The following is a 26,653-nucleotide window of genomic DNA, read 5'->3' as shown; positions in this document are numbered from 1 at the left end:
GCCTCACAAGTCCTCAACTGGATGCTTCATTAAAGAGTACCCGCAAAACACCAGTCTCAACGTCAACAGTGAAGAGGCGACTCCGGGATGCTGGCCTTCTAGGCAGAGTTCCTCTTTCCAGTGTCTGTTCTTTTGCCCATCTTAATCTTTTCTTTTTATTGGCCATTCTGAGATATGGCTTTTTCTTTGCAACTCTGGCTAGAAGGCCAGCATCCCAGAGTCGCCTCTTCACTATTGCCGTTGAGACTAGTGTTTTGCTAGTACTATTTAATCAAGCTGCCAGTTGAGGATTTGTGATGCGTCTGTTTCCCATTAAGACCATTCTTGATTCACACGGGAAACTATTGAGTGTGAAAAACCCAGCAGCATTGCAGTTCTCGACACAAACCGGTGCGCCTGGCACCTACTACAATACCCCGTTCAAAGGCACTTAAATATTTTGTCCTGCCCATTCACCCTCTGAATGGCACACAGACTGTACACAATTCCTGTCTCAAGGTTTAGAAATACTTCTTTAACCTGTCTCCTCCCCTTCATCTACACTGATTTGAAGTGGATTTAACAAATGACATCAAGACTGATTCACCTGGTCAGTCTGTCTTGAAAAGAGACGGTTTTCTTAATGTTTTGTATACTAGGTGTAAGTGAATTTGCCCAAATACTTTTGGTTCCCTAAAATGGGAAGTCTATGTACAAAGAGTGCTGTAATTTCTAAACGGTTCATCCGATATGGAGGAAAATACCCTCAAATTAAAGCTGACAGTCTGCACGTTAACCTCATATTCATTGTATCATCCAAAGTGCTGGAGTACAGAGCCAAAACAACAAATGTGCCACTGTCCAAATACTTTTGGTCCTCACTGTATGAGCCACACCCCAAAGCAAAGTGTCTGTTTGTTGTTGACACTCAGAACAGGCCTGGGGAAAGCAGCCAAGTCAACAAGTGTCATGTTTCTGAACGTTATATCCACACTCATATCCAAAGACTTCATTACCCATGTATAAAGTGTAAGTTTGAACATGCAGTCCTGCCCTACTATTGTTACACGTAGGTGAAATCTGACCAGGTCCACACGAGCCATCTGTCATTCAGTTGGGATTCCTAGACTAGTTTTATTGAAAAGCTCATTGTCAACTAGAGTCCTGTCTTTGTCCTTTTATAGCTCACCAAGATTTCGGGTACTTCTATGGGTCAAGCTACGTGGCTGCTCCGGATGGCAGCCGCTCACCAGGCCTGTCCAGAACCCGTGACGGACTCCTTGTGACCGAAATGGACCTCAACCTGACCAGGCAAATCAGTGACAAATGGAGTTTTAAGGTGAACTACTTTCATAAGAACCTTATTTCACAGAAATGCATTTTTGCCTAACAGACATCACTATCTGGTCTACCTTTCTAGCTTTCAGTTAGGCGATAACACAACCCTGGTTTATTACATTTGCATTAAGTAGTTTGCACTGTAACTATTTGCAGATGACTGGGAGGTATGGAGAGTATGCAGAGGAGCTCACCAGGGCCACCAAGCAGGACTTTAAACCCAACATTATCAAGGAGTAGAAGATCCATGTGTCCTGAAGGGGACTCTACATGGAGACGTGCTGCACTGTAGACCGTATCTCAATGAGGACATGAAGTCACTGTTGAGGCAGACATGTCTAGTGCCATCAAGAGTATGAACAGACCAATCAAGCCAGCCATTTGCTCAAATTATTTTATTGATTACAGTACGTAATTGGAATTGTAAAAAAATAAAGCCATTTTAATACCTAACATGCTCACAACAAATACACAACCAGGAATAAATTGTCTTCCCACCCAATTAGTAGATTGGGAAAATATCTTATGTTAAAATATAAATTAAATAATACATAATTATGGCTGGTACAAATACCATAGTGCAATAACATCATCCATGATACCAAAATGTAAAAATAAATGTTGAATGAGAATGAAATAAAGGTGTCATTCTATGTGTTGTCTCTACTTGATTGCGGTTTTCAACAGAAAACATCTTATGTTCGGATTCCTTTAAAACCTTACGGTAGTGTTAAGTTATACAGTGAAAAAAAACCTACAAAGCATCCATACCCCGTACTGAGTATTTCAGACTTTACACTGTCTCCATTCTCTCTTTTTTCAAACTTAAAGAGATTGGAGATCGAGGCATGTCGTGCAATCCTGAAAAGGGACCTTCTGATGAAAACGAAGTTAACTGATTATCTGGTGCACACAACAAGAGCAAAGTCTGTTCAAAGCAGCTGGCTGAGGTTGAACATGATGTCCTGATTGCCGACATCTAAGCCTGCCGGGCAGATGTGGTTCCATAAACAGGCTATTGAATAAAGAAAATGAGTTTGTGAAATGGGTTTGCCATCGTAGTACAACACACAGACTTCATGGACATTAATTACCAGAGTCCTTCAAAAACAATTTCTCCCTCTATTCCCTGTTATTAGAAAATCCTAAATAATAAGTTAAGTTTAACAAACAGACATGCCAAAGGTCTCTTCACGTTCCCCAAGTCAAGAACAGACTATGGGAGGCGCACAGTACTATGTAGAGCCATGGCTACATGGAACTCTATTCCACATCAGGTAACTGATGCAAGCAGTAGAATCAGATTTAAGAAACAGATAAAAATACACCTTATGGAACAGCGGGGACTGTGAAGAGACACACACACAGACACATGATAAGACACGCACTCTTCACACACATACACATGGATGTTGTATTGTAAATATGTGATAGTGGGGTAGTGGACTGAGGAAACACTATATGTATTGGGTAAAGTGTTATGAAATGTAATGTCATGTACTGTTTTAAACGTTATATAACTGCCTTAATGTTGCTGGACCCCCGAAAGAGTAGCTGAGCAGCTAATGAGGATCCTTAATAAATACAATTAATACAAATCAAACTATTAATAAAATAAGACTATGCTAGTCTTAGGGGAGGAAAGCAGCTATACATGGCCCATCAGACTTGCATGACAAGTAGCATGACACCGGAATAAACCATTAAGAAAGCATCATGTTGCCGTAAGCCCTTGTATGTGCATTGTTTTGCCCTCGTCTCCAAGTTTAGAAACAACTTTAGTGTCATTGGCATTTTGTCCACTCAGCAATAGGAATAGGATTTATAGGCATGCACTGCTAAATATTTCACAATGTCAATTGGTAGAATCAACTAAAACTAAACAAAAGGGGACACTGTCAAAATTAATTTATTCTATTTCATCTATCTGCTTGTCCCCCAACTAACGTAAAAACCACACTTGCTTTGTTGATCTCTTCAGCTGTTATTCCTTTAGACACTGACGACTAGCATGGGCTATGTGTGGTGACGTAGGAGTGGTGTTGTATGTTCTGTGAGCAATCAGCCATGTTAGCACTGGAGTGGACAGCCCAGAACCATCTACAACACTGTGCCAGAGCTGGAACCAGCAGTCCCTGTTCAGGGACCTGTAGACCCACTATTGTGTCATCATAGTGAGGATGGGACGCTATGATGATGTGGAGACCATCTGCATCGTCATCTGCACCGTCACCATCAGCTCTCCTTGAAGATGAACAGAATATCCTCATCTGTCCCGTAGCTCATTCGAGCCTCTTCAAAGTTACTAATGCTGGTGCAACACACGCCTGCAAGCAAAACACCCAAAGGCTTTCTGTCAATGTGATATTTTCACTCTTACTCAATCTCCCTGTGCTTACTGCCAAGAACATGGTCAACCTTTCACCCTCTGGTTACATGTTAATGCAATGCACCATGCAGGGGTCAGGTGTGGGTGTTAATGTTATTGTGCAATGTATTAAGAAGCATTTAAATGTAGAACTTCAATGCCCAAAAATACAATGCGATTTATTCCACACTTATACATAATGATATATGGGTCTGATATGTCAGTGGCCCTGTTTACAGTTGGAGATGTGTAGAGGGACCACTCACGGTCTGAGTAGGCAGGGTTGTTGTAGAAGATGCAGCCGCTGCTCCGGTTGAAGCCGCACACCACCACGAAGTGACCCTGGTATTCTGGCTTCCTGCAGAAGCACTTCTGGCCCACAGGCAGGAAACAGCAGTACTTGACAGACGAAGTGCAGAGTTCACACACCAGAACCACAGCGTTGACCAGCACTATGGCCACATGGCTCTGGTCAACATGTTCCTGGATTTCCTGAATTGTCACAGAGCTACAGGTGACATTGAAAAAGGGAGAAAGTTGGGATCTGTTAGTTATTCTCTCTCTAGGTCTGAAAAACAACTATTACTAACCAGACAAGCTGGTAATTTTGGAACAATTTGTCTTTACTTTTCACAGTTAATTAACCATTGTTTCACCACGACACTCTTGCTCTCAGCCTTAAGGAAGAGTTTGTTCACTCTGTCTTCCTCAGTGTCAAAATGCTTTTTGTAGAAGGACTGGAAAAAGATCAAAGAAACACAAACACATAATAAGTCTCTCAGGTTAATTAATTAATTAATTAAGGATATTTGTTATGGTGGGCTACATCAAAAAAGGTGTGATGGGTCCGCACTCAAAAAGATGTTGCATAAAGCTTACTTCATTTTTATAATTGTTTTATTTACTTCACTAATTTCATCAGGGACATTTCAGCTTTGCAGCCTTCTTCTACACACTGAAGAATGCTGCAAAGCCGAAACATCTGTGTACATTATCCCTGATGCAATGAAAATAATAAAAAAAGCTATGCAACATCTTTTTGAGTGTGAATTCACAGGTTCTATGCACCAACCAAACTTCCTGAAGAGCGCAATGGTCTCCTTTTAATGGGTACATGACAATGAAATATACTTATTCATTATAACTATTGTACTTCTTGTAAAGGTCTACAAAGTGTTTCCTTGTTACCTGATTCTTGAAGCCCTTGTCAACACCCAGTGTCTGAGTGCAGAAGCGGTACCTGACCCCCAGCTGGCACATGAGGTAGGCCAAGTCAATTGTACACACACTCTCTGTCAGCTTCAGCTCCCAGCAAGCACCCTGAAACTCCTCATCACTTACAGGGTGGAGGTACCTGCCAAATCATGGACAAAAAGTGACACTTGCATGATGAGGTCTTCAGAGTCACAATTTGCTGTATCTACTGTGGTTAAAATGCCGACACATGCAAGTCTGTGTACCGTGTATGTAAAGTATATGATGAAATGTTCCCGTACTTCAAAACCATTCTTGCGCAGGCTAATCCACAGTCACAGTGGTACAGCTGCCGAATGACAGGTACATTCAGCAGAATGGCATCACCTGTCAAAAACAAGAAATGATGAGGCTGCTACAAAGAAGTACACAATCATAGATACTGGTCTCAACTGGGCCTAAATCTGTCTGTATCTTGCTGTTCTGGCAAGCTTCTCTAAATGAATTCAAATCATGTTTACAAAACTAGCTAGCTAGTTAATGTTTTTCTCGTGGATTGGAAATTCCTTTAGCACCCCTGATATAGAAAGCAAGTACTATTCACATGTGACAACGTCATGAAATGGATGGGGTGCTTTTGCTCCACTGTTTACATTGGTGGCTAGCTAACTAACGTTAGCTAAATTAAGTGGGGTCAACTACCAAACTCTACATTTCAAAACCACTCTCTAGCTAGAACATAACTACATTTACCTGACATTCTGTTGGATTGTTCTTTGCTGCTAGATGCAAAACCCAAGTTAGTCAAACTTGTTTACAGTTGGTAGCTAGCTAATCCTCCGGAGTTGGATTGCCTCATGAGGGTGTTGGCTAGGACTGCCTAGCTAGCAACGAAATTAGCTTACCCTAACAGATAACGTTAGCATTATTTACATCTGGTAGGTCGACTTGATGGTCGATTCGCTCACTAAATTAACTGTTAGATCCTTCAAAGTGGTAGCTACAGCTTTGACGTATGTGAACTGTTGAGGAATGGTTTCTAGTGTACACAGACAGTTCTGTTCAGCTAGCTAGTAAGCTAACTAGCTATATGGTTATATTCAGAGACAACTACAAACAAAACACCATTGTGAAGTGTGCAAGAATAACTAAGTTCTTCCGGGTCAAGGATTTTTAGACTCTTCAGCATAACAGTTTCGTTCTGTATGCTTTGTAAATGAATAATTAGGCTAAAACGATGGAAAATATGCACAAGTATCTATAAATGTTATACTAGTTATGATATAAACAATAATTAAAGTATTTAAAGGAGATATTATGTGTTTTAATTCTTTCTTATTTTTTCAAGACTGTCAACAATGTTTATTTTTTTGTATGTACTCTTGTAATGTATTGCGCCATACACAATTTCTGTACGTTGTGTTGCAGTATAAGGGGGGTCTATTTTACTCAGGAGAACTAAGTAAATTAATGTTTCTTTTCTCTATATAATGTTTCTTTTATCTATTTTACTCAGTTCTCCTGAGTAAAATAGACCCCCCTTATACTGCAACACAACGTACAGAAATTGTGTATGGTGCAATAAATTACAAGAGTACATACAAAAAAATAAACATTGTTGACAGTCTTGAAAAAATAAGAAAGAAATAAAACACATAATATCTCATTTAAATACTTTAATTATTATTTATATCTTAACTAGTATAACATTTATAAATACTTGTGCACATTTTCCATCGTTTTAGCCTAATTATTCATTTACAAAGCATACAGAACGGAACTGTTATGCTGAAGAGTCTAAAAATACTTGACCCGGAAGAACTTAGTTATTCTTGCATACTTCACAGTGGTGTTTCGTTTGTAGTTTTCTCTGAATATAACAATATAGCTAGTTAGCCTACTAGCTAGCTGAACAGAACTGTCTGTGTACACTAGAAACCATTAGTTTACACCCAGAGGAGTTTCGCTGCTCATTGTGGAGCCCTTAAAGAATGCCAAATCAGCTTAAATACAATACTTTTTCATATTGGACATACATATTACACCATATACAATTTTCTGTACACTGTTTTGCATGAAATTGGGGTCCATTCTACTCAGGAGCATCTCTAGTTTAAAAATTCACAGTTTACACTCCGGGGGGTTTCGCTGCTCATTCTACAAACAAACAATACGTTTATTAAAAAAGTGAAGAGAGATGCAATTTTCTCAAAAAAGCATACTTTATTCACAATGAAGTTAATTAATCCAATACTTTCGTGAAATTGATAATCAACAGTAAAAAATAAGTTTCAAATTATATGCAAGATCCTCTTCATCTCATGGGCTGAGTCAGCCCACTGGGCACAAACTGGTTGAGTCAACATTGTTTCCACCTCATTTAAAAAAAATCTGCATGATGATTGGGGAGATACTAACCTGTAGCATCATGATCTTATTAGGAAACTGCCTCAAAAAAACATAGTTAGCTTCTCACCTAATCAGCTGCTAATAGTCGGAATTTGGCACCTCCATTTTAGGGCAAGCCAAGAGTATACACTGAGTGTACAAAACATTAGGACCACCTGCTCTTTCCATGACATAGACTGACCAGGTGTAAGCTATGATCCTTTATTGATGTCACTTCTTAAATTCAATTCAATCACTGTAGATGAACGGGAGGAGACAGGTTGAAGAAGGATTTTTAAGGCTTGAGACAATTGAGACATGGATTGTGTATGTGTGCTGTTCAGAGGGTGAATAGGCAAGACAAAAGTACCTTTGAACGGGGTATGGTAGTAGGTGCCAGGAGCAGCAGTTTGAGTGTGTCAAGAATTGCTGGGTTGGGTTTTTCACGCTCAACAGTTTCCTCTGTGTATCAAGGATGGTCCACCACCCAAAGGACATCCAGACAACTCGACATAACTGTGGGAAGCATTGGAGTCAACATGGACCAGCAATCCCTGTGGAACGCTTTCGACACCTTGTAGAGTCCATGCCCCAACGAATTGAGGCTTTTCTGAGGGCAAAAGGGGTGCAACTCAATATTAGAGAGGTGTTCCTAATGTTTTGTACACTCAGTGGAGTACGCTAAAACAATACATTTATTGTTTTGTAATTAAGATATAGTCTGGAATTAGTCAGTCAGCAGAGAATTAAAGTGATAGACTGGACCCTGGTTTTATGGACACAAACAATCACTAGTTTTTCCTCTAAAATGCAATATTTGTACCATATAGTCTCCCTGCACCCCACATTAAGCTGTCTGACCAAAGTAAAAGCCCAGCAACACTTCCTATGACATAGCTTTTTGTTCAAACTAATCCGTTTTGTACACATAATTATGTAAGGTGCAATATGTACGTCCAATATGAGAAACATACTGCAATTCAGCTGATGCGCCACTCTTTAAGGGCCGCATAATGAGCAGCGGTGCTCCTTGGGTTATGAGCTCTATGGATTTAGACAGTATAAATTCTCCTGAGTAGAATGAATCCCCCCCCCCCCCCTTTTTCTGTTTTACTGTGACACAATGTACAGGAAATTGTGTGCAGTACAATATGTATGTCCTATATGAAAAATATACATCTTGCAATATAAATGGGCTAATTAACAATGGGATTTAATAGTGCTTCCTAACGTTGATTATTAGAATTATAATAGTAATATTATTAATACTGTTATTACTATTATAATTAATAGTAACATTATAAATCATGCTTTGTTATTTATATTACTGTTGTTACCATGATAACTTTATAGTAATCATTACTTTTAATGCTGTTAACAATAATGTCAATAATATTACTTGTGCTATAAAGGCGATAAACTGGGTGGTTCGCGCTCTGAATGCTGATCGGCTGAAAGCTGTGGTATACCACAGGTATGACAAACATGTATTTTTACGCCTGGTAACCAGTTTATATTAGCAATAAGGCACCTGGTGGTTTGTGGTATAAGGGCTGTATCCAGGCAATCCGCTTTGCATCGTGCGTAAGAACAGCCCTTGGTAGCCATGGTATATTGGCAATATACAACACCCCATCGGGCCTTATTGCTTATTTAACCTTTTTCCATTTGTATCTTTTTTTTTTTAAACGTCATTATTGTGGGACATTTATTTTGAAGGGAAATCGCCGAGGTCACGGCCTTATTCTTGGTATGTCTTGCTTATTCTTGCTGGCTAATGAGTCTACTGATCCAAGCAGTCAAAAGTGTCTGCAGAAACTACACTGCCTCAGAGAAACGCTGGTTGCGCACAAGAAGAACATCCATCACAGTGTATTCTACATTATTATAATTGATTAATTTATTGTGCACACTTTACATTTAATATAAAACACGCATTTTAACGGTTTGAGCGCTGTTTGTAAAATAAAGCGGTAGTAGGGCAATAAACTGCACCGTCGGCAGTAAGTTGCAGCATACAAAGTTATCTACGGTAGTTTTCGCCGTGCATGGCTGTGAATCAAACAGGAAATTAACGGCGCTGGAGATGCTGAAAGCATCTTTGGCATTCTCCCATAGCTAGACCTACATAAAAACAGTAGTTAACGGGCTAACTGAATAATTGACACGAATATTCGCCAACTGGTTTGCAAGGATTTAAACGGTAAGATATTACGGTTATCACCATGATTAGCTAGCTATAGTAGTAGAGTAGTTACAATATTGTGGCAGTGTAAGTTACACGATGAGCTAGCTAGGTACTGTACCATGCTTGCTAACTTCATGCCAACCAATTCCATTCATCCTGTTTTAGCTACTAGCTACTCATTTTATAGGCAAAGAAGCAGACGTTAGCTATTAAGCTAACTATTTACTCTGACTAAAACCATTACGGTATATGTGGTGGTACTCAGAAAGATGTCCATTGGAGTGCCAATCAAAGTTCTTCATGAAGCTGAGGGCCACATTGTTAACTGCGAGACCAACACCGGGGAGGTGTACCGCGGGAAACTCATTGAAGCCGAGGACAACATGAACTGCCAGGTATGATCATGAATCTCAAACTTTAAAGTCAGGGGAGCTACTTTTGTTTTAGAAGTGGGGGGTTTGGGGGTCCTCCCTCAATTTTATTGGCCATCTAAAGCTAATTTCCTGCATTTCTACACAATCTAATATTTTAGGGTCACTTTTATTGTAAATAATAATATGTTTCTAACCACTTCTACATGAATGTGGATGCCACAATGATTATGTATAATCCTGACTGAATAATGATGAGTAAGAAAGTTATAGACTCAAAAATATTCCTGCTAAAATTGCTAACCTCCCCTGTTATTGTAATGGTGAGAGGCATGTCTTATTTGTGCGTCTAACTTTCTCATTCATCATTATTCACGATTCATTCAGGATTATCTGTAGAGTCACAATCTTGATTTAGTCATGGCTTGCTATCAATGTGGGACCAAATACTTAACTTTTTACTACTTTAATACACAAAGTGAATTTGTCCCAAAACGTACAAAATGCGTTCTAATTGCTAAACGGTTCCCAGATATGGATTAAAATACCCCTTCAAATTAAAGCTGACAGTCAGCACTAGGGTTGCACATTTTGGGGAATATTCAGAGGTGGAAACTTTCCATGGGAATTAACAGAAGTGTATGCAAATTAATATTAATACCACTTAAATGTAGATGTTTTTTGCATTGGATATATTTACCATATCATATGGTGACAGAAACATAAATATTTTAACTTATCATAAGTAGACATCATTTCAAATGATTAAATCCTTCCAATAGAAATGTAAAAAACTATTTTATTACAAATTGAACTAATTAAATGAGTTGACACTTCACATGGGATGATTTCACTGAGCAACAAAAGAAAGGGAATATTCAATGATCCATCGCATCTCCCAAAAACATTTTCAATATGCATCTGTGAAATGATAGTCTAGAAACTAAAGCTTTGGTTGTCTTCCTCTCAGACTTCCATGTCTTCTCCCTGGACCTCAATGTTCACCTCTTGAACATCAGACTCTATGAGGCCTCATCTTCACTGTCACTTTCCAACCTTGTTGAGGATGGCTCATTGTCAGGCTCAAAAAGCCTAAAATTTGCCCGGATGGCCACTAATTTTTCAACCCTTGTATTGGCCAGCCTGTTGCGTGCTTTGGTGTGTGTGTTCCCAAACAAGGACCAGTTGTGCTCTGAGGTGGCTGATGTTGGTGGGATTTGGAGGATGATGGAGGGAACAGGGGAAAGAGCCTCAGATCCACAAAGTCCCTTCCACCAGGTGGCTGATGAGATATGTTGGCACGACTGTCATATTGCATTTCCATCCCAAAGCCCTTGCTTGGACTTCGCCAGACTGCCAAGAACCTTGCCCTCGTCCAGGCCAAGGTGGTGAACACGGTAGTGATGACACCATAGGCCTTGTTGATCTCTGCATCAGACAGGATGCTCTTGACAGCATACTTTGGGTCCAACATGTACGCTGCGGCGTGTATGGGCTTCAGGCAGAAATCTTCATGTTTTTTTATGTATTTCAGAACTGCAGTTTCCACTGCTTGGAGCAACAGTGAAGTGGGCAGGGCAGTACGGATTTCTTCTCTTACATCTGTAAGCAGAGTCTGAACATCAGACAGGATGGCATTGTCTCCCTCAATTTGTGCAATGGCTACTGCTATAGGTTTCAGGCTGCTTACCACTCTCTCCCAAAATACATCATCTAGGAGGATCCTCTTGATGGGGCTGTCCATATTTGCAGACTGTGTTATGGCCATTTCTTGGAGAGACTCCTTCCCCTCCAGGAGACTGTCAAACATGATGACAATACCACCCCAACGGGTGTTGCTGGGCAGCTTCAATGTGGTGCTCTTATTCTTCTCACTTTGCTTGGTGAGGTAGATTGCTGCTATAACTTGAGGACCCTTCACATACCTAACAATTTCCTTGGCCCTCTTGTAGAGTGTATCCATTGTTTTCAGTGCCATTATGTCCTTGAGGAGCAGATTCAATGCATGAGCAGCACAGCCAATGAGTGTGATGTGAGGGTAGGACTCCACCTTAGACCAAGCAGCCTTCATGTTCGCAGCATTGTCTGTCACCAGTGCAAATACCTTCTGTGGTCCAAGTTCATTGATGACTGCCTTCAGCTCATCTGCAATGTAGAGACCGGTGTGTCGGTTGTCCTTTGTGTCTGTGCTCTTGTAGAATACTGGTTGAGGGGTGGAGATGTAGTTAATTATTCATTGCCCACGAACATTCGATCACCCATCAGCGATGATTGCAATACAGTCTGCTTTCTCTATGATTTGCTTGACCTTCACTTGAACTCTGCATCTAGCAAATTAATAGATAAAGCATGTCTGGTTGGAGGAGTGTATGCTGGGCGAAGAACATTCAGAAATCTCTTCCAATACACATTGCCTGTGAGCATCAGAGGTGAACCAGTTGCATACACAGCCCGAGCAAGACATTCATCAACATTTCTCTGACTACGTTCCTCCATTGAGTCAAAAAAAACATCTGATTCAAGGAGGACCATGAGCTGTTGCTAACGATAAGGTGTCTGATTCATCATTTCCACCTCGATTAGAAGTAGAGGAACTTTCGTCAAAGGTTGCTTGTTGTGAGCGCTGAGGGAACTTTATGCACTTGGCCAGATGATTCTGCATCTTTGTTGCATTCTTCACATGATTTGGCACAGTATTTGCAAATGTACACAGCTTTTCCTAGCTGCAGGGAAATGTCTCCACACATCAGATGGTGCCCGTGGCATTTTTATGTAAAGATTAGAATAAAATTTGTCAAAAATAAATAAAATACAATTCCATGTACAGATAAATAGTTAAGCAGTTAGATTAAACAACTCCTTTGTAAGATAAATGTTTTAAAATTAAACGTGTATTGAAACAGGTGAATTAACACTCCTCAGTTAGCGGGCTCAAGCAAGCTAAAACCCACATGGTAGCAAAAACTAACTAGCAGAAATTGTTAAGTTAGAAATGATTTAAACACTTTGCTGTAGGCAACTATTTACTAGTTAACAAAAAGTCATGTATGTCATATAAATTATTCACCCCACCCAGTATTGTAATCAAATCTTACCAGAAAGCATGTAGTCCTTGGCTCAGACAGTGTAGTAGTGTGGGCTCAATAGCATCTCATTAGTGTGCAAGATCTTGAGAATCAGCTGTACATGTGATGGAAGAGTGCACTGCACATGTGATGGAAGAAGACATTGTGCATGCAAAGGGTTGCAATTCCATTGAATTGAGGATAGTTGAACCAAAATATGCCACAAGACCTAGAATTGCCTTATGTGTATCCCACAAAAAAAGGTTCACTGCTATAAGCTAACTTTTTTTTGTTGTTGATGAAATTCTATCAACATATTGATTGTTGTACTCGCGCTGCTAAAACCCTCGACCATTGCTATACTACCTTCCAGAATGCACATAAGGCCCTCTATTCGGCAAATCGGAACACAATTCCATCTTGCTCCTCCCTTCCTATAGGCAGAAACTCAAACGGGAAGCACCTGTGGTGAGGACTATTCAACACTGGTCTGACCAATCGTAATCCACGCTTTAAGATTGTTTTGATCACGCGGACTGGGATATGTTCAGAGTAGCTTCAGGAAATAATATCGACACACAAACTCATTCACCGTTTCAGTATATCAGGAAGTGCATAGAAGATGTTGTACCCACTGTGACTGTTAAAACCTACCCCAACCAGAAACCGTGGATAGATGGGAGCATTTGCACAAAACTGAAAGCACGAACCACCGCATTTAACCAGGGCAAGAAGCCTGGGAATATGGAAGAATACAAACTGTAGTTATTCCCTCTGTAAAGCAATCAAGCAGGCTAAACGTCGGTATAGGGACAAAGTTGAGTCCCAGTTCAACGGCTCAGACACGAGACGTATGTGGCAGGGTCTACAGACAATCACGGTTTTAAAAGGAAAACCACCCACGTCGTGGACACCGTCTTGCTTCCGGACGGGCTGAACACCTTCGCTTGTTTTGAGGCTAATACTGTGCCACCGACACGGCCAGCTATCAAGGACTATGGGCTCTCCTTCTCTGTGGCCGACGTGAGTAAGACATTTAAGCGTGTTAACCCTCGCAAGGCTGCCAGAGCATGCACAGACCAGCTGGCTGGTGTGTTTACAGATCTATTCAATCTCACCCTATCCCAGTCTGTTGTCCCCACATGCTTCAAGATGACCACCATTGTCCCTGTACCTAAGAAAGCAAAGGTAATTGAACTAAATGACTATCGCCCCGTAGCACTCACATCTATCATCATGAAGTGCTTTGAGAGACTAGCCGAGGATCATATCACCTCCACCTTACCTGCCACCCTAGACCAAATTCAATTTGCTTACCGCCCCCAATAGATCCACAGACGATGCAATCGCCACCACACTGCCCTGTCCCATCTGGACAAGAGGCATACCTATGTAAGAATGCTGTTCATTAACTATAGCTCAGCATTCAACACCATAGTGCCCTCCAAGCTCATCATCAAGCTTGAGGCCCTGGGTCTGAACAACGCCCTGTGCAACTGGGTCCTGGACTTCCTGACGTGTCGCCCCCAGGTGGTGAATGTAGGAAACAATACCTCTTCGCTGATCCTCAACACTGGGGCCCCACAAGGGTGCGTGCTCAGCCCCCTCCTGTACTCCCTGTTCACCCATGACTGAGTGGCCAAGCACGACTCCAACTCAATCATCAAGTTTGCAGACGACACGAGTAGTAGGCTTGATTACCAACAACGATGAAACAGCCTACAGGGAGGCTCTGGGAGTGTGGTGCCAGGAAAATAACCTCTTACTCAACGTCAACAAAACTAAGGTGATCTTGGACTTCAGGAAACAGCAGAAGGATCACCTTCCTATCCACATTGATCGGACCGCAGTGGAGAAGGTGGAAAGCTTCAAGTTCCTCGGCGTACACATCACTGACAACTGCAGTGGTACACCCACGCAGACTGTGGGGAAGAAGGCTCAACAGCGCCTCTTCAACCTCAGGAGGCTAAAGAAATTTGGCTTAACACCTAAAACCCTCACAAACTTTTACAGATGCACAATTGAGAGCATCCTGTTGGGCTGTATCACAGCCTGGTACGGCAACTGCACCACCCACAACCGCAAAGCTTTCCAGAGGGTGGTGCGGTCTGCCCAACGCATTACTGGGGGCAAACTTCTAACACTCCTGGACACCTACAGCACCCAATGCCATAGGAAGGCCAAAAAGATCATCAAGGACATCAACCATCCGAGCCACTGCCTGTTCACCCTGCTGGAACCGAGAAGCTGAAAAACAGCTTCTATCTCAAGGCCATCAGACTGTTTATCAGCCATCACTATCACATCAGAGGTGGCTCCCTATAGACATAGATTAGGAATCACTGGCCACTTTTAGAAATGGATCACGAGCCACTTTAATAATGTTCCGTATCCAGCATTACTCATCTCATATGTGTAAACTCTTAGTCACTTTAATTGTAGTAAATATTGCTTCACCCATCTCATATGTACAGTTGAAGTCGGAAGTTTACATACACCTTAGCCAAATACATTTAAACTCAGTTTTTCACAATTCCTCACATTTAATCCTAGTAAAAATTCTCTGTCTTTGGTCAGTTAGGATCACCACTTTATTTTAAGAATGTGAAATGTCAGAATAATAGTAGAGTGATTTATTTCAGCTTGTACTTCTTTCATCACTTTCCCAGTGGGTCAGAAGTTTACATACACTCAATTAGTATTTGGTAGCATTGCCTTAAACAATTTAAACTTGGGTGAAATGTTTATGGTAGCCTTCCACAAGCTTCCCACAATAAGTTGGGTAAATTTTGGCCCATTCCTCTTGACAGAGCTTGTGTAACTGAGTCAGGTTTGTAGGCCTCCTTGCTCGCACACACTTTTTCAGTTCTGCCCACACATTTTCTATGGGATTGAGATCAGGGCTTTCTGATGGCCACTCCAATACCTTGACTTTGTTGTCCTTAAGCCATTTTGCCACAACTTTGGAAGTATGCTTGGGGTCATTGTCCATTTGGAAGACCCATTTGCAACCAAGCTTTAACTTCCTGACTGATGTCTTGAGATGTTGCTACAATATATCAACATCATTTTCCTGCCTCATGATGCCACCTATTTTGTGAAGTGCACCAGTCCCTCCTGCAGCAAAGCACCCCCACAACATGATGCTGCCACCCCCGCGCTTCATGGTTGGGATGGTGTTCTTCGGCTTGCAAGCATCCCCCTTTTCCCTCCAAACATAACAATGGTAATTATGGCCAGACCATTCTATTTTTGTTTCATCAGACCAGAGGACATTTTTCAAAAAAGTACAATCTTTGTCCCCATGTGGAGTTGCAAACCGTAGTCTGGCTTTTTTAAGGCGGTTTTGGAGCAGTGGCTTCCTTGCTGAGCAGCCTTTCAGGTTATGTCAATATAGGACTTGTTTTACTGTGGATATAGATACTTTTGTACCTGTTTCCTCCAGCATCTTCAAGGTCCTTTCCTGTTGTTCTCGGATTGATTTCCACTTTTGGCACCAAAGTACATTAATCTCTAGGAGACAAAACACGTCTCCTCCTGAGCGTTATGACGGCTGTGTGGTCCCATGGTGTTTATACTTGCTTACTATTGTTGGTACAGATGAACGTGGTACCTTCAGGCATTTTGGAAATTGCTCCCAAGGATGAACCAGACTTGTGGAGATCTACAATTGTTTTTCTGAGGTCTTGGCTGATTTCTTTTGATTTTCCCATGACGTCAAGCAAATAAGCATTGAGTTTGAAGGTGCATCCACAGGTACACCTCAAATTGACTCAAATGATGTAAATTAGCCTAAAAGAAACTTCTAAAGCCATGACATCAATTTCTGGAATTTTCCAAGCTGTTTAAAGGCACAGTCAACTTAGTGTATGTACACGTCTGACCCACTGGAGTTGTGATACAGTGAAATAATCTGAAATAAGTTGGGAAAATTACTTCCTAACCGACTTGCCAAAGCTATAGTTTGTTAACAGGAAATTTGTGGAGTGGTTAAAAAACCAAGTTTTAATGACTCCAACCTAAGTCTATGTAAACTTCAGACTTCAACTGTACTCTATATGCCACTGTATCTTAGTCCAATGCCGCTCTGACATATGTATATATATTCTTAATCCATTCCTTATTTAGATTTACGTGTATTTTGGGTATATGTTGTGAAACTGTTAGATATTACTTGTTAGATATTACTGCACTGTAGTATTTCGCTACACCCGCAATAACATCTGGTTAACACGTGTATGTGACCAATAAAATTTGATTTGATTTTTGGGAACCACACATGCGGAGATCATCCGCTCACCTACTCTGTCCGAAAATCTCACATTTGGACTCATCCGAACGAAGGACAGATTTCCACTGGTCTAAGGTCCATTGCTCGTGTTTCTTGGCCCAAGCAAGTCTCTTCTTATTGGTGTCCTTTTAATAGTGATCCTGCTTCTGTTGCCTGTTTGAGTGTTTTGGTTGATAGCCTACTGATTCCGTGAGCACCAAGCCTCATGCAACAATTTCACAAATTCCTCTTTTTTTAATCTTTGCTATGCTGTAATAAAGGCTTTATACTTTTTTTTTTCGTTAGACCAGCCTGTTATTATTTGTAATTCATATAGTGTTGCTTACACTGTTCCAAATTGTCATAAAAATAATATTTATAATAATAACCCTCCTTTATCCTTCCTGTTTATTATTATGATCATCATTATAATAATAGGTAATGTCATCATCATTAGTAGGCTTAGTATAGCAGCCTTGTATAACCACCATCAAGATGTAGGCCTAAGAGCGCACCCTGTTTAGTCTTAATACCGTAACTTACTTAGGCCTATATGTTAACACTTATAGCCTGCGGCTATGGAACTCTGACCTGTTCACCGGATGCGCTACCTGTCCCAGACCTGCTGTTTTCAACTCTCTAGAGACCACAGGAGCGGTAGAGATACTCTTAATGATTGGCTATGAAAAGCCAACTGACATTTACTCCTGAGGTGCTGACTTGCTGCACCCTCGACAACTACTGTGATTATTATTATTTGACCATGCTGGTCATTTATGAACATTTGAACATCTTGGCCATGTTCTGTTATAATCTCCACCTGGCACAGCCAGAAGAGGACTGGCCAACCCTCATAGCCTGGTTCCTCTCTAGGTTTCTTCCTAGGTTTTGGCCTTTTTAGGGAGTTTTTCCTAGCCACCGTGCTTCTTCACCTGCATTGCTTGCTGTTTGGGGTTTTAGGCTGGGTTTCTGTACAGCACTTTGAGATATCAGCTGATGTACGAAGGGCTATATAAATGATTTGATTTAAATAGGATACTGTATCAATCAATCAATCGTTTATTCGTCATCACACAGCATACAAGTCATTCATGATGTGAAATGTAATCAAGCATTTTAGTTTAAAAAGCGACCATTAAATACTTAACGTAAACAATAAATATACCAGAATTTGCATTCATGAATGAATGTGACTTTTTTTTGTCTTTGTTGTAAGGCTTTACAACCAAAAAAGCATTACAACAGACTCTCTTGGTATGCTTATAAATTATTCCAAACAGTCTTTAAAATTATTGTAATCTAACAGCACCTGTTTGACACACACAGGCCTAAAATGCATACAGCGCTTACTCCATACCTTTTCTTGATCTCCAGTATTTTCCAGAACTAGACCAATTTATTCCAAACATCTGACTTCCCCTTTACCTCCTGAGCAACCAGTAAACATTTCCCTGTTTCAAGTTTATATGTCACGTCCTCGCCATCCATTTTGCTGTTACGTGTAATTATATGCTATAGGTTAGGCCCGATTGGTCAGGTGCATGTGAAGCATATGTGTCCCATACAGAGAGCAAATGTTGAGGGAATAGGGAATGTTTTTCCTAAACAAATTAGGGATTTTGGTAAACCAGCCTGTCTTTTTAACACAGCACGGCAAGTCTGAGCCAGGTGGCACAATCAAATCAATTGTGGTCAGACTTCCTCTAGTCATTTATGTGTCTTAATTATTTAATCAAACTGATAGCTAATCTAGAGCTGAACTGGCTGTGGTAGCTAGCTAGTTCATTCACTTCAGACAGAACTTCAGTCGAATGGTCGAAACATGTAATGCATTAGCTTACGTTACATGTCAGTTACACTACTAACTCAGCACTGGGAATAAAATACTTTTTTTTCTGTTAAGTAAAACGGCAGTTACCTTGCCAGCTACATCAGTAAAATAAAGAATAGCAAATCAGCCTCTGTGATCCCTGAGTCCCCCATAAAGTAGCTGAGGAACCCTCAACTCTGTTCCCTTATATCAAGGCGGAGTTGAATTTTGATGACTGGTCACGGGATTTGCGAGCAACAACATTGAGTCACCATCAGTCGATTCTTGTAAAAAAATTAATTCTGAAAACACTATGTTTGTCCTGTACAACTGCGGCGCTTCCACCGGAGGCTGAAATTCATCCTGCTATAAAATCTTTTAGCGAATACAACCACCAACTTTTTCCCCCCTCGTTGCTCATACTACATATAAGGTAAGCTGAGATTCAATTGGTCTGCTATCCGGGTACCATGATGTCCCTACCCTAACCGTAACCCCTACCCATATTCAGGTGTCAGCATGCTTAAGTACGCCTAGCCGAGCTCGGCTAACCGAATGAGCGTGCTCGCATACTCCCTTAAAAGACCTTCGCTTGAAAAGCGAGAAACATTTTCAGAATTGACATTTTTACAAGAATCGACTGATGGTGACTCAATGTTGTTGCTCGCAAATCCCGTGACCAGTCATCAAAACTCAACTCCGCCTCCATATAAGAGAAAGGAGTTGAGGGCTGCTCAGCTACACATAAAGTTGTCCTCCACAACCTACCTTCTCCCTTCCTTATCTAGATGTGATGTATTTGTTATGACACATTCTGCCTCCTCCAGATGGCCAACATCACAGTGACCCACAGAGACGGCCGTGTAGCCCAGCTGGAGCAGGTGTACATCCGAGGCAGCAAGATCCGATTCCTCATTCTCCCTGACATGCTGAAGAACGCACCCATGCTAAAGAGTATGAAGAACAAGAACCAGGGAGCTGGAGCAGGAAGAGGCAAAGCGGCCATTCTCAAAGCACAAGGTACAGATTTACATTACATTCTGGCCCTAATCAGACCCACCTTGGAATCCTACTAGCCTGGGTGCCAGTCTGTTAGTGCCATCATGCCAACTCCTTGTTAGTCATTGGCCGTGTAAGAATACCAATACTAGCGTACTCCATACTTAAACTGCATACTATGTAGGCTACTCATCGTCTCATACTATTTAGCACGTGCGGTTTAGTAAAAAGTATGCATTATGTCACTGCTGCGACGTAGTAGCGGATCCTGACTGGGTGAGAATGTGGAGCGGGGCTGAGTGTGGGATGAATTTTTTTTCTTCTTCAGATTCAACAGACATACAGTCAGAAGAAAAAGTATACGAACCCTTTAGAATTACCTGGATTTCTGCATGAAAAAAAAAAAAAACAAAAAAAAAAAAAGGAAAAAGGGATAAATTGGTCATAAAATTTGGTCTGATCCTCGTCTAAGTCACAACAATAGACAAACACAGTCTGCTTAAACTAATAACACACAATGAATATTTTTCATGTCATTATTGAACACACTGTGTAAACATTCACAGTGCAGGTTGGAAAAAGTATGTGAACCCTTGGATTTAATAACAGGTTGATCCTCCTTTGGCAGCAATAACCTCAACCAAACGTTTTCTGTAGTTGCGGATCAGACCTGCACAACGGTCAGGAGGAATTTTGGACCATTCCTCTTTCCAAACTGTTTCAGTTCCACAATATTCTTGGGATGTGTGGTGTGAACCGCTCTCTTGAGGTCATGCCACAGCATCTCAATCGGGTTGAGGTCAGGATTGATTGGGCCACTCCAGAAGGTGTATTTTCTTCTGTTTAAGGCATTCTGTTGTTGATTCACTTATGTCTTTTTGGTTGCTGTCCTGTTGCATCACCTTACTTCCGTTGAGCTTTAATTGGCGGACAGATAGCCTTAAATTCTCCTGCAAATGTCTTGATAAACTTGGGAATTAAATTTTTCCGTTGATGATAGCAAGCTGTCCAGGCCCTGATGCAACAACGCAGCCCCAAACCATGATGCTCCTTCCCTCCACCATATGTACAGGTGGGATGAGGTTTTGATGTTGGTGTGCTGTGCCTTTTTTTTCTCCACAAATAGTGTTGTGTGTTCCTTCCAAACAACTCAACTTTAGTTTAATCTGTCTGCATAATATTTTGCCAGTCGCGCTGTGGAACATCCAGGTGCTCTTTTGTGAACTTCAGACGCGCAGCAATGGTTTTTTTGGACAGCAGTGGCTTCTTCCATGGTATCCTCCCATGAGCACCATTCTTGTTTAGTGTTTTACGTATTGTAGATTCATCAACAGAGATGTTAGCACTTTCCCAAGATTTCTGTAAGTCTTTAGCTGACACTCTAGGATTCTTCTTAACCTCATTGAGCATTCTGCGCTGTGCTCTTACAGTCATCTTTGCAGGACGGCCACTCCTAGGGAGAGTAGCAACAGTGCTGAAATTTCTCCAGTTTTAGACAATTTGTCTTACAGTGGACTGACTTTTAGAGATACTGTGTAACCCCTTCCAGCTTTATGCAAGTCAACAATTCTTAATCTTAGATCTGAGATCTCTTTTGTTCGAGGCATGGTTCACATCAGGCAATGCTTCTTGTGAATAGCAAACTCTAATTTTGTGAGTGTTTTTTATGGGGCGGGGCAGCTCCTAACCAAAATGTCTAATCTCGTCTCATTGATTCGACTCCAGGTTAGTTGACTCCTGACTTCAATTAGCTTTTGGAGAAGTCATTAGCCTAGGTGTTCACATACTTTTTCCAACCTACACTGTGAATGTATAAATGATGTATTCAATATAGACAAGAAAAATACAATTTGTGTTAGTTTAAGCACGCTGTTTGTCTGTTGTGACTTTTAGATGAAGATCAGATCAAAATTGGTCAAATTTCTGCAGAAATCCAGGTCATTCCAAAGGGTTCACATACTTTTTCTTGCCACTGTTCATCGCGTTAACCAGCCTGATAATAGCTCATTTCTAATTCTATTAATTTCTCTAAACTCTCTGAATAGAATAGAAATGGAGTCATAGGCCTACTCAGGCTGGTTTTAGGCAGACTATCACATTCAACATATACCATAGCCCATCTATCCCATTTTAAAATGGACTGAAGACAAACTGGTCATGTACATTAAATAGCCTAGTACACACACACTTTTCAAATTAAAATTCTGTTGCACAGAAAAACGTGGACAGCCGGGTGCATCACAAATTCAGAACCGCTGGACAGCAACATATTAAACTAAAGCACTGATCATTGGGAACGAGATCCATTAATTACATAGGTAGCCTAGGTTACAAAACTAAAGCTGGTTGAGAGAATGCCAAGAGTGTGCAAAGCTGTCATCAAGGTAAAGGGTGGCTATTTTGAAGAATCTAAAATATATTTTGATTTGTTTAACACTTTTTTGGTTACTACATGATTCTATATGTGTTATTTCATAGTTTTGTTGTCTTCACTATAATTCTGCAATGTAGAAAATAGTCAAAATAAAGAAAAACCCTTGAATGAGTAGGTGTCAACTTTTGACTGGTACTGTACTCTTTTATTGACAAACAATTTGCTTTGTCTCCTCTTTCACAGTGGCTGCCAGGGGTCGAGGACGTGGAGGGATGGGAAGAGGACATATTTTCCAGAAAAGGCGATAGTTTAAAAAAAATTTTTTTCTACTTTCTATATTACAACTTGTTTGTTATTCTTTTGTGATCAATTATGTGAAATGACAATTTCCATATTAAAATTATTTTCTTACTATTTATTTGTACCTTGTTTTAAGGTATCTTATAACAGATTATATACTTCACATTTGACGAGGCTTAATCTGGAATATTAGGAAATATGAGTATATGCCTCATGATGATGTTTAGGGGCAGGGGCTGGAGATGGCTAGAGGTCTGGACAAAAGAAGATGGCTTCAACATTCCCCCACAATGTGAAATGACCACTTCTCTGTGCAGGATCTACCGGGTCCCATACGTTGTTTCTCCCAGCTGTACAGACAAATAAGAATTTGTCAGATTAATAATACATGATTTATATAACTAATTTAAGTCAAATCTGCATAATGAAAAAGTTGATTAACAGTCAAGTTGCAGTTGTTAAGCAAAGAATAGTGATGGTTATTTTTGTAAGAATTCCCTGATAATTAATTTGGTCCTGTATATAGTGGAATAAGCTTGAGAAGTCAGTAACTCACAGGTTCACCAGCATTGTCATCAGTGTTGTCCAGATATGTGAATTTGTGTTTGCTGTAGTAATCTCTTTTCTTTGTGCATGTCAGGAGAAACCAGTTACAAACTGCATTCACCTAAGGGCACACACTTGCATGACTATTTCAAACTGAAAATGACAACTCAATTACACTGTATTAACAGGCTAACATTTCTCTGAAAAATGCTTTACGGTACTAATAAGGAATGTTTGTTTACAAATAATGAGTGTTTTGGAGATGGCTCCACTTAACAGAACTTACCAAAGAGAGAAACGAAAGCCCTGCACCTACATTCACTATGGTCGGAACCATGTTGAATTTACCTGCCTGTAAAGATGGAACAGTAGAGGAAGGTAGGTCGATTTGTCATTTGACATTGAAACCCTAATTGTGGTCGTCTCAATTGTTGCCTTTACCATCTTGTGAACATAAAGCTCATACATTGTCAAAATTAAGTATTCTACTCCTGTGGTTTGAAGAATAGATCATTTTTTTTATGTTGAGTCTCACCGTTCCAAATACAATGACATCAAATCGGATTCCATATGCTTTGATCAAGGTTCTTGTTTCCCTACCATCTGTGGTTTTGTAGTATTTGGCAAACCTGTGGAAATAAGTCTTGTTGAAAAGCTGTATTTATTCTCTATGAAAGTATTGTGTCCACAGGTTCATTGATTTCACCTAAAGTTGTATCCAGGGGCCACATTGTTTTCAGGGATTTTGTTGTCTAGCCTGCGGAAGGAGTACTTAGGGCCACAGTAATGTTCAGGCCAGTCCAGGTCACAGCTCCAGTCAATCATAATCCCAAGAACACCACCCTGAACAAACATAACCAAATAGTCTCATCTCAAATTCATCTATTTAAATGTGTAATTTGATATACCAATGAGTGACACCACTGCCAAAATGTGGCCTGGTGAACAAGGATGATTAAAGCCCTCATTCAATTGCAACACACACCAAACACGGCATTAAGAATAACTGCAGGAAAATCTAGTATGGGCTTATGCAGAATCGAGGCTTGTAAAGGACCTAAGAGGAGAGTGTAGAGCAAAATGTTATACCCTGATTGCCATGGTCTGAAAGTCCTCCTCAGCTTCAGAGACCATGTCTTTAAGGCGGAAGATGGGACAGTCAGGGTCTGTTTTGCGATTGAATTCACATTGCTTCAGATATGAGGAGTTAACATCAGGCAAAATGTTTCTTCTGCAAGAGACCAAAGAGAAAATATTAGGTATTCTACAGAGTAAAGTAAAACTCTCAAGCAGGTGTCCTGCATTTATTCCTTTTCATGTTTCATTTCGATGCCAGACAAATTAACATGACTCACTTGTGAAAGTTGAATTTGGGGTATGTCACACTGTTTTTGATTAGCACCGTGAAGTCCTCTGCTGCAACCAGCAGTGCATGTCTATGATACAAAATGTGTTCCACTTATAATACCTTGCCCCATGAGTATACCCCCATGAGTATACCCCCATGAATCATATTATCATTTGTTCTTACTTACTCGGGTAAGTTGATGTCTATTTCAAGAGGACACCAAGATAGCACTTCACATGTTTTGACAGTCTCTGAGTAGTTCATGCATAGCCCTGTCTGGATACCTTTTAACAGAGTAATATGATTAGAAAACATTGCTCTTTAGTTAATCAAATATGTTGCAGGAGGATTCTAAAAGAAGAAAAAAAGTTTCAGCTGTCTCTCTGCTGGTTGCTGCCCTTGTTAACAATTTTACAAGGACTCATCAGCATGGCATAAAGACCTACCGTTTCCACGAACATCATTGGATCCCTCTAAGCAGTCACTGTCTGACATGCAAATGGTGGATTGGTTTGGGAGCTTAAGAAGATACAGGATCACATTTCACTTTCATTCAAATAGTTTTGATTACCATTGAAATAATGGTTGTATAACGCATATCTTCTAAGTTGATGTATTTAAGTATAAATACAGTCCAGCTTAACATTTCACTGGATATTTTCAGTAGTTTTTAATTCAAACAATAAATACACATTTTACAATATAGACTTACACATTTCAATGTATTTGAAATGAGAAATCAGCAACTTACCTCGGGACAGGTCGATTGAGTTTGATTGGGGGTGACAATCATGTTGGTCAACACAAAGAAAGAACTCTCACCCTGCCAGACAGAAGAGATTTTCCTAAAACAAATTATCTTTCTATACAAAAATACAAAAACAGTTACCAACACAATCTGAACTCAAACTGACAAAAAAGTGGTAACGTGTATGGAGTATAGGATGATGCTACCTGAGCAGGGGTGTAAAGTACTTATGTAAAAATACTTTAAAGTGCTACTTAAGTAGTTTTTTTATGGTATCCGTACTTTACTATTTATTTTTGACAATTTTTACTTCACTACATTCATGAAGAAAATCATTTACTTTTTACTCCATACATTTTCCCTGACACCCAAAAGTACTTGTTACATTTTGAATGCTTAGCAGGACAGGAAAAGTGTCAAATTCACACACTTATCAACCCAAGTGCCTCTGATCTGACAGACTCAGTAAACACACATGCGTCGCTTGTAAATTAAGTCTGAGTGTTGGAGTGTGCCCCTGGTTTTCTGGTTTGCTTAATATAAGGAATTTTAAATGATTTGTGCTTTTACTTTTGATACTTAAGTATATTTTAGCAATTATATTTACTTATGATACTTAAGTTTATTTAAAACCAAATACTTTTAGACTTACTCAAGTAGTATTTTACTTGGTGACTTTCACTTTTACTTGAGTCATTTTCTATTAAGGTATCTTTACTTTTACTCAAGTATGACAACTGTGTACTTTTTCCATCACTGTACCTGAGGGGGGATGTTGTAATCAGCCACGTCCCACACACGGGCGCCCAGATCAGAGGTGTTGGTGAAGCCAGTGCCCTTCACCTTGGTTGTGACAGAACTGATCACTGAGTCTGTTTCCTGGTAGGACTTTTGCACCACACAGACATACCTATAGTGTAGCAGGTCAGACAGGAGACAAGGGGGCACAGATGTAGAGACAAAGTGATACATTCACACATCCACTCTGAGTAAATGTAGTGGAACACCGGCTTTTTAATGTAAGAAACAGAAGAATTGAATCCCAACTTACCCAATCACATAAAAGAGGATCAGAAACTGGATTAATCTGAAGACGGATCCCACTACTTTGCTCTTCACCACAATCATTCTTTCAGTTTCATATTCAAAGAAACAGCGGTGGCAGCTCTGAGAGCTACAGCCACCCATCTTCTGAGTTATGGTTACACTGTAGAAAACTAGCAATGGGAGTGATAAAAGAGGTAAAGAGGTGTCACAGCCTGCTGAGATAATAGTCTAATCATTTTAACGACTAGTATGAAAATTACAACTGACCCTGGCTCAGTTGGCAAATATACCCTATCTGAAAAGTGGCATGATGAAACTGC

General features: G+C 40.3%; 4 protein-coding genes across 14 annotated transcripts in view; 2 read left to right on the top strand and 2 right to left on the bottom strand.

The window, feature by feature from the left end:
- The window catches only part of upb1 (ureidopropionase, beta), an 11,002-nt gene extending 9,032 nt beyond the window's left edge, over positions 1 to 1,970 (top strand). The window contains exons 8-9 of the mRNA XM_055886546.1: positions 1,164 to 1,318; positions 1,474 to 1,970. Coding sequence (XP_055742521.1) covers positions 1,164 to 1,318; positions 1,474 to 1,557 — 239 coding nt within the window. The 3' untranslated portion in view covers positions 1,558 to 1,970. The remainder of the gene's footprint in view (positions 1 to 1,163; positions 1,319 to 1,473) is intronic.
- On the bottom strand, positions 1,698 to 9,757 carry LOC129826163 (protein GUCD1-like). Of its 10 annotated transcripts, none has more exons than XM_055886557.1 (6): positions 9,700 to 9,757; positions 5,182 to 5,266; positions 4,874 to 5,039; positions 4,331 to 4,422; positions 3,952 to 4,193; positions 1,698 to 3,644 (listed from the first exon to the last, which is right to left on the bottom strand). In XM_055886557.1, exons 1-6 carry the CDS (start codon positions 9,755 to 9,757, stop codon positions 3,553 to 3,555), a joined length of 735 nt encoding a protein of 244 aa, XP_055742532.1. In that variant the 3' UTR covers positions 1,698 to 3,552. The 10 variants fall into 10 exon arrangements, with proteins under 10 accessions (XP_055742532.1, XP_055742525.1, XP_055742529.1 ...); XM_055886550.1 differs by lacking the exon at positions 9,700 to 9,757 and adding an exon at positions 5,633 to 6,016 and having other exon boundaries at positions 4,313 to 4,422; positions 5,146 to 5,266; XM_055886554.1 differs by lacking the exon at positions 9,700 to 9,757 and adding an exon at positions 5,633 to 6,016 and having other exon boundaries at positions 1,698 to 3,561; positions 4,313 to 4,422; positions 5,146 to 5,266.
- LOC129826164 (small nuclear ribonucleoprotein Sm D3-like) lies at positions 8,995 to 22,758 on the top strand. 2 transcript variants are annotated; one of them, XM_055886559.1, is made up of 4 exons: positions 8,995 to 9,470; positions 9,725 to 9,850; positions 19,799 to 19,991; positions 22,588 to 22,758. In XM_055886559.1, the coding sequence occupies exons 2-4, from the start codon at positions 9,725 to 9,727 to the stop codon at positions 22,650 to 22,652; spliced, it is 384 nt and encodes a 127-aa protein (XP_055742534.1). In that variant the 5' UTR covers positions 8,995 to 9,470; the 3' UTR covers positions 22,653 to 22,758. The 2 variants fall into 2 exon arrangements, with proteins under 2 accessions (XP_055742534.1, XP_055742533.1); XM_055886558.1 differs by having other exon boundaries at positions 9,000 to 9,470; positions 9,721 to 9,850.
- Positions 22,523 to 26,653, bottom strand: LOC129826161 (P2X purinoceptor 4-like). The gene is made up of 12 exons (XM_055886545.1): positions 26,338 to 26,653; positions 26,049 to 26,196; positions 25,290 to 25,361; positions 24,985 to 25,057; positions 24,726 to 24,822; positions 24,546 to 24,626; positions 24,280 to 24,421; positions 23,897 to 24,033; positions 23,726 to 23,819; positions 23,477 to 23,542; positions 23,201 to 23,311; positions 22,523 to 22,994 (listed from the first exon to the last, which is right to left on the bottom strand). Exons 1-12 carry the CDS (start codon positions 26,472 to 26,474, stop codon positions 22,965 to 22,967), a joined length of 1,188 nt encoding a protein of 395 aa, XP_055742520.1. The 5' UTR covers positions 26,475 to 26,653; the 3' UTR covers positions 22,523 to 22,964.

The sequence above is a fragment of the Salvelinus fontinalis genome, chromosome 28, assembly GCF_029448725.1.
Source record: "Salvelinus fontinalis isolate EN_2023a chromosome 28, ASM2944872v1, whole genome shotgun sequence".
Taxonomy (NCBI): domain Eukaryota; kingdom Metazoa; phylum Chordata; class Actinopteri; order Salmoniformes; family Salmonidae; genus Salvelinus; species Salvelinus fontinalis.
This window is presented reverse-complemented; position numbering and strand designations above follow the sequence as displayed.

Excerpts from the sequence above, each read along its gene's own strand:
- LOC129826163 (XM_055886547.1), bottom strand. Across the intron at positions 5,040-5,145 it reads TCATATACTTTACATACACG|GTACCTCCACCCTGTAAGTG; the intron begins GTACACAGACTT and ends ATGATTTGGCAG. Across the intron at positions 4,423-4,873 it reads ACAAGGGCTTCAAGAATCAG|TCCTTCTACAAAAAGCATTT; the intron begins GTAACAAGGAAA and ends ATCTTTTTCCAG.
- LOC129826164 (XM_055886559.1), top strand. The coding sequence starts at position 9,725 with ATGTCCATTGGAGTGCCAATCAAAGTTCTTCATGAAGCTGAGGGCCAC. Across the intron at positions 9,851-19,798 it reads AGGACAACATGAACTGCCAG|ATGGCCAACATCACAGTGAC; the intron begins GTATGATCATGA and ends TGCCTCCTCCAG. Across the intron at positions 19,992-22,587 it reads GGCCATTCTCAAAGCACAAG|TGGCTGCCAGGGGTCGAGGA; the intron begins GTACAGATTTAC and ends CCTCTTTCACAG.
- LOC129826161 (XM_055886545.1), bottom strand. The coding sequence starts at position 26,474 with ATGGGTGGCTGTAGCTCTCAGAGCTGCCACCGCTGTTTCTTTGAATAT. Across the intron at positions 23,543-23,725 it reads ATGTCATTGTATTTGGAACG|GCAGGTAAATTCAACATGGT; the intron begins GTGAGACTCAAC and ends CCATCTTTACAG. Across the intron at positions 23,312-23,476 it reads GGCTTTCGTTTCTCTCTTTG|GTGAATGCAGTTTGTAACTG; the intron begins GTAAGTTCTGTT and ends GTGTGCCCTTAG.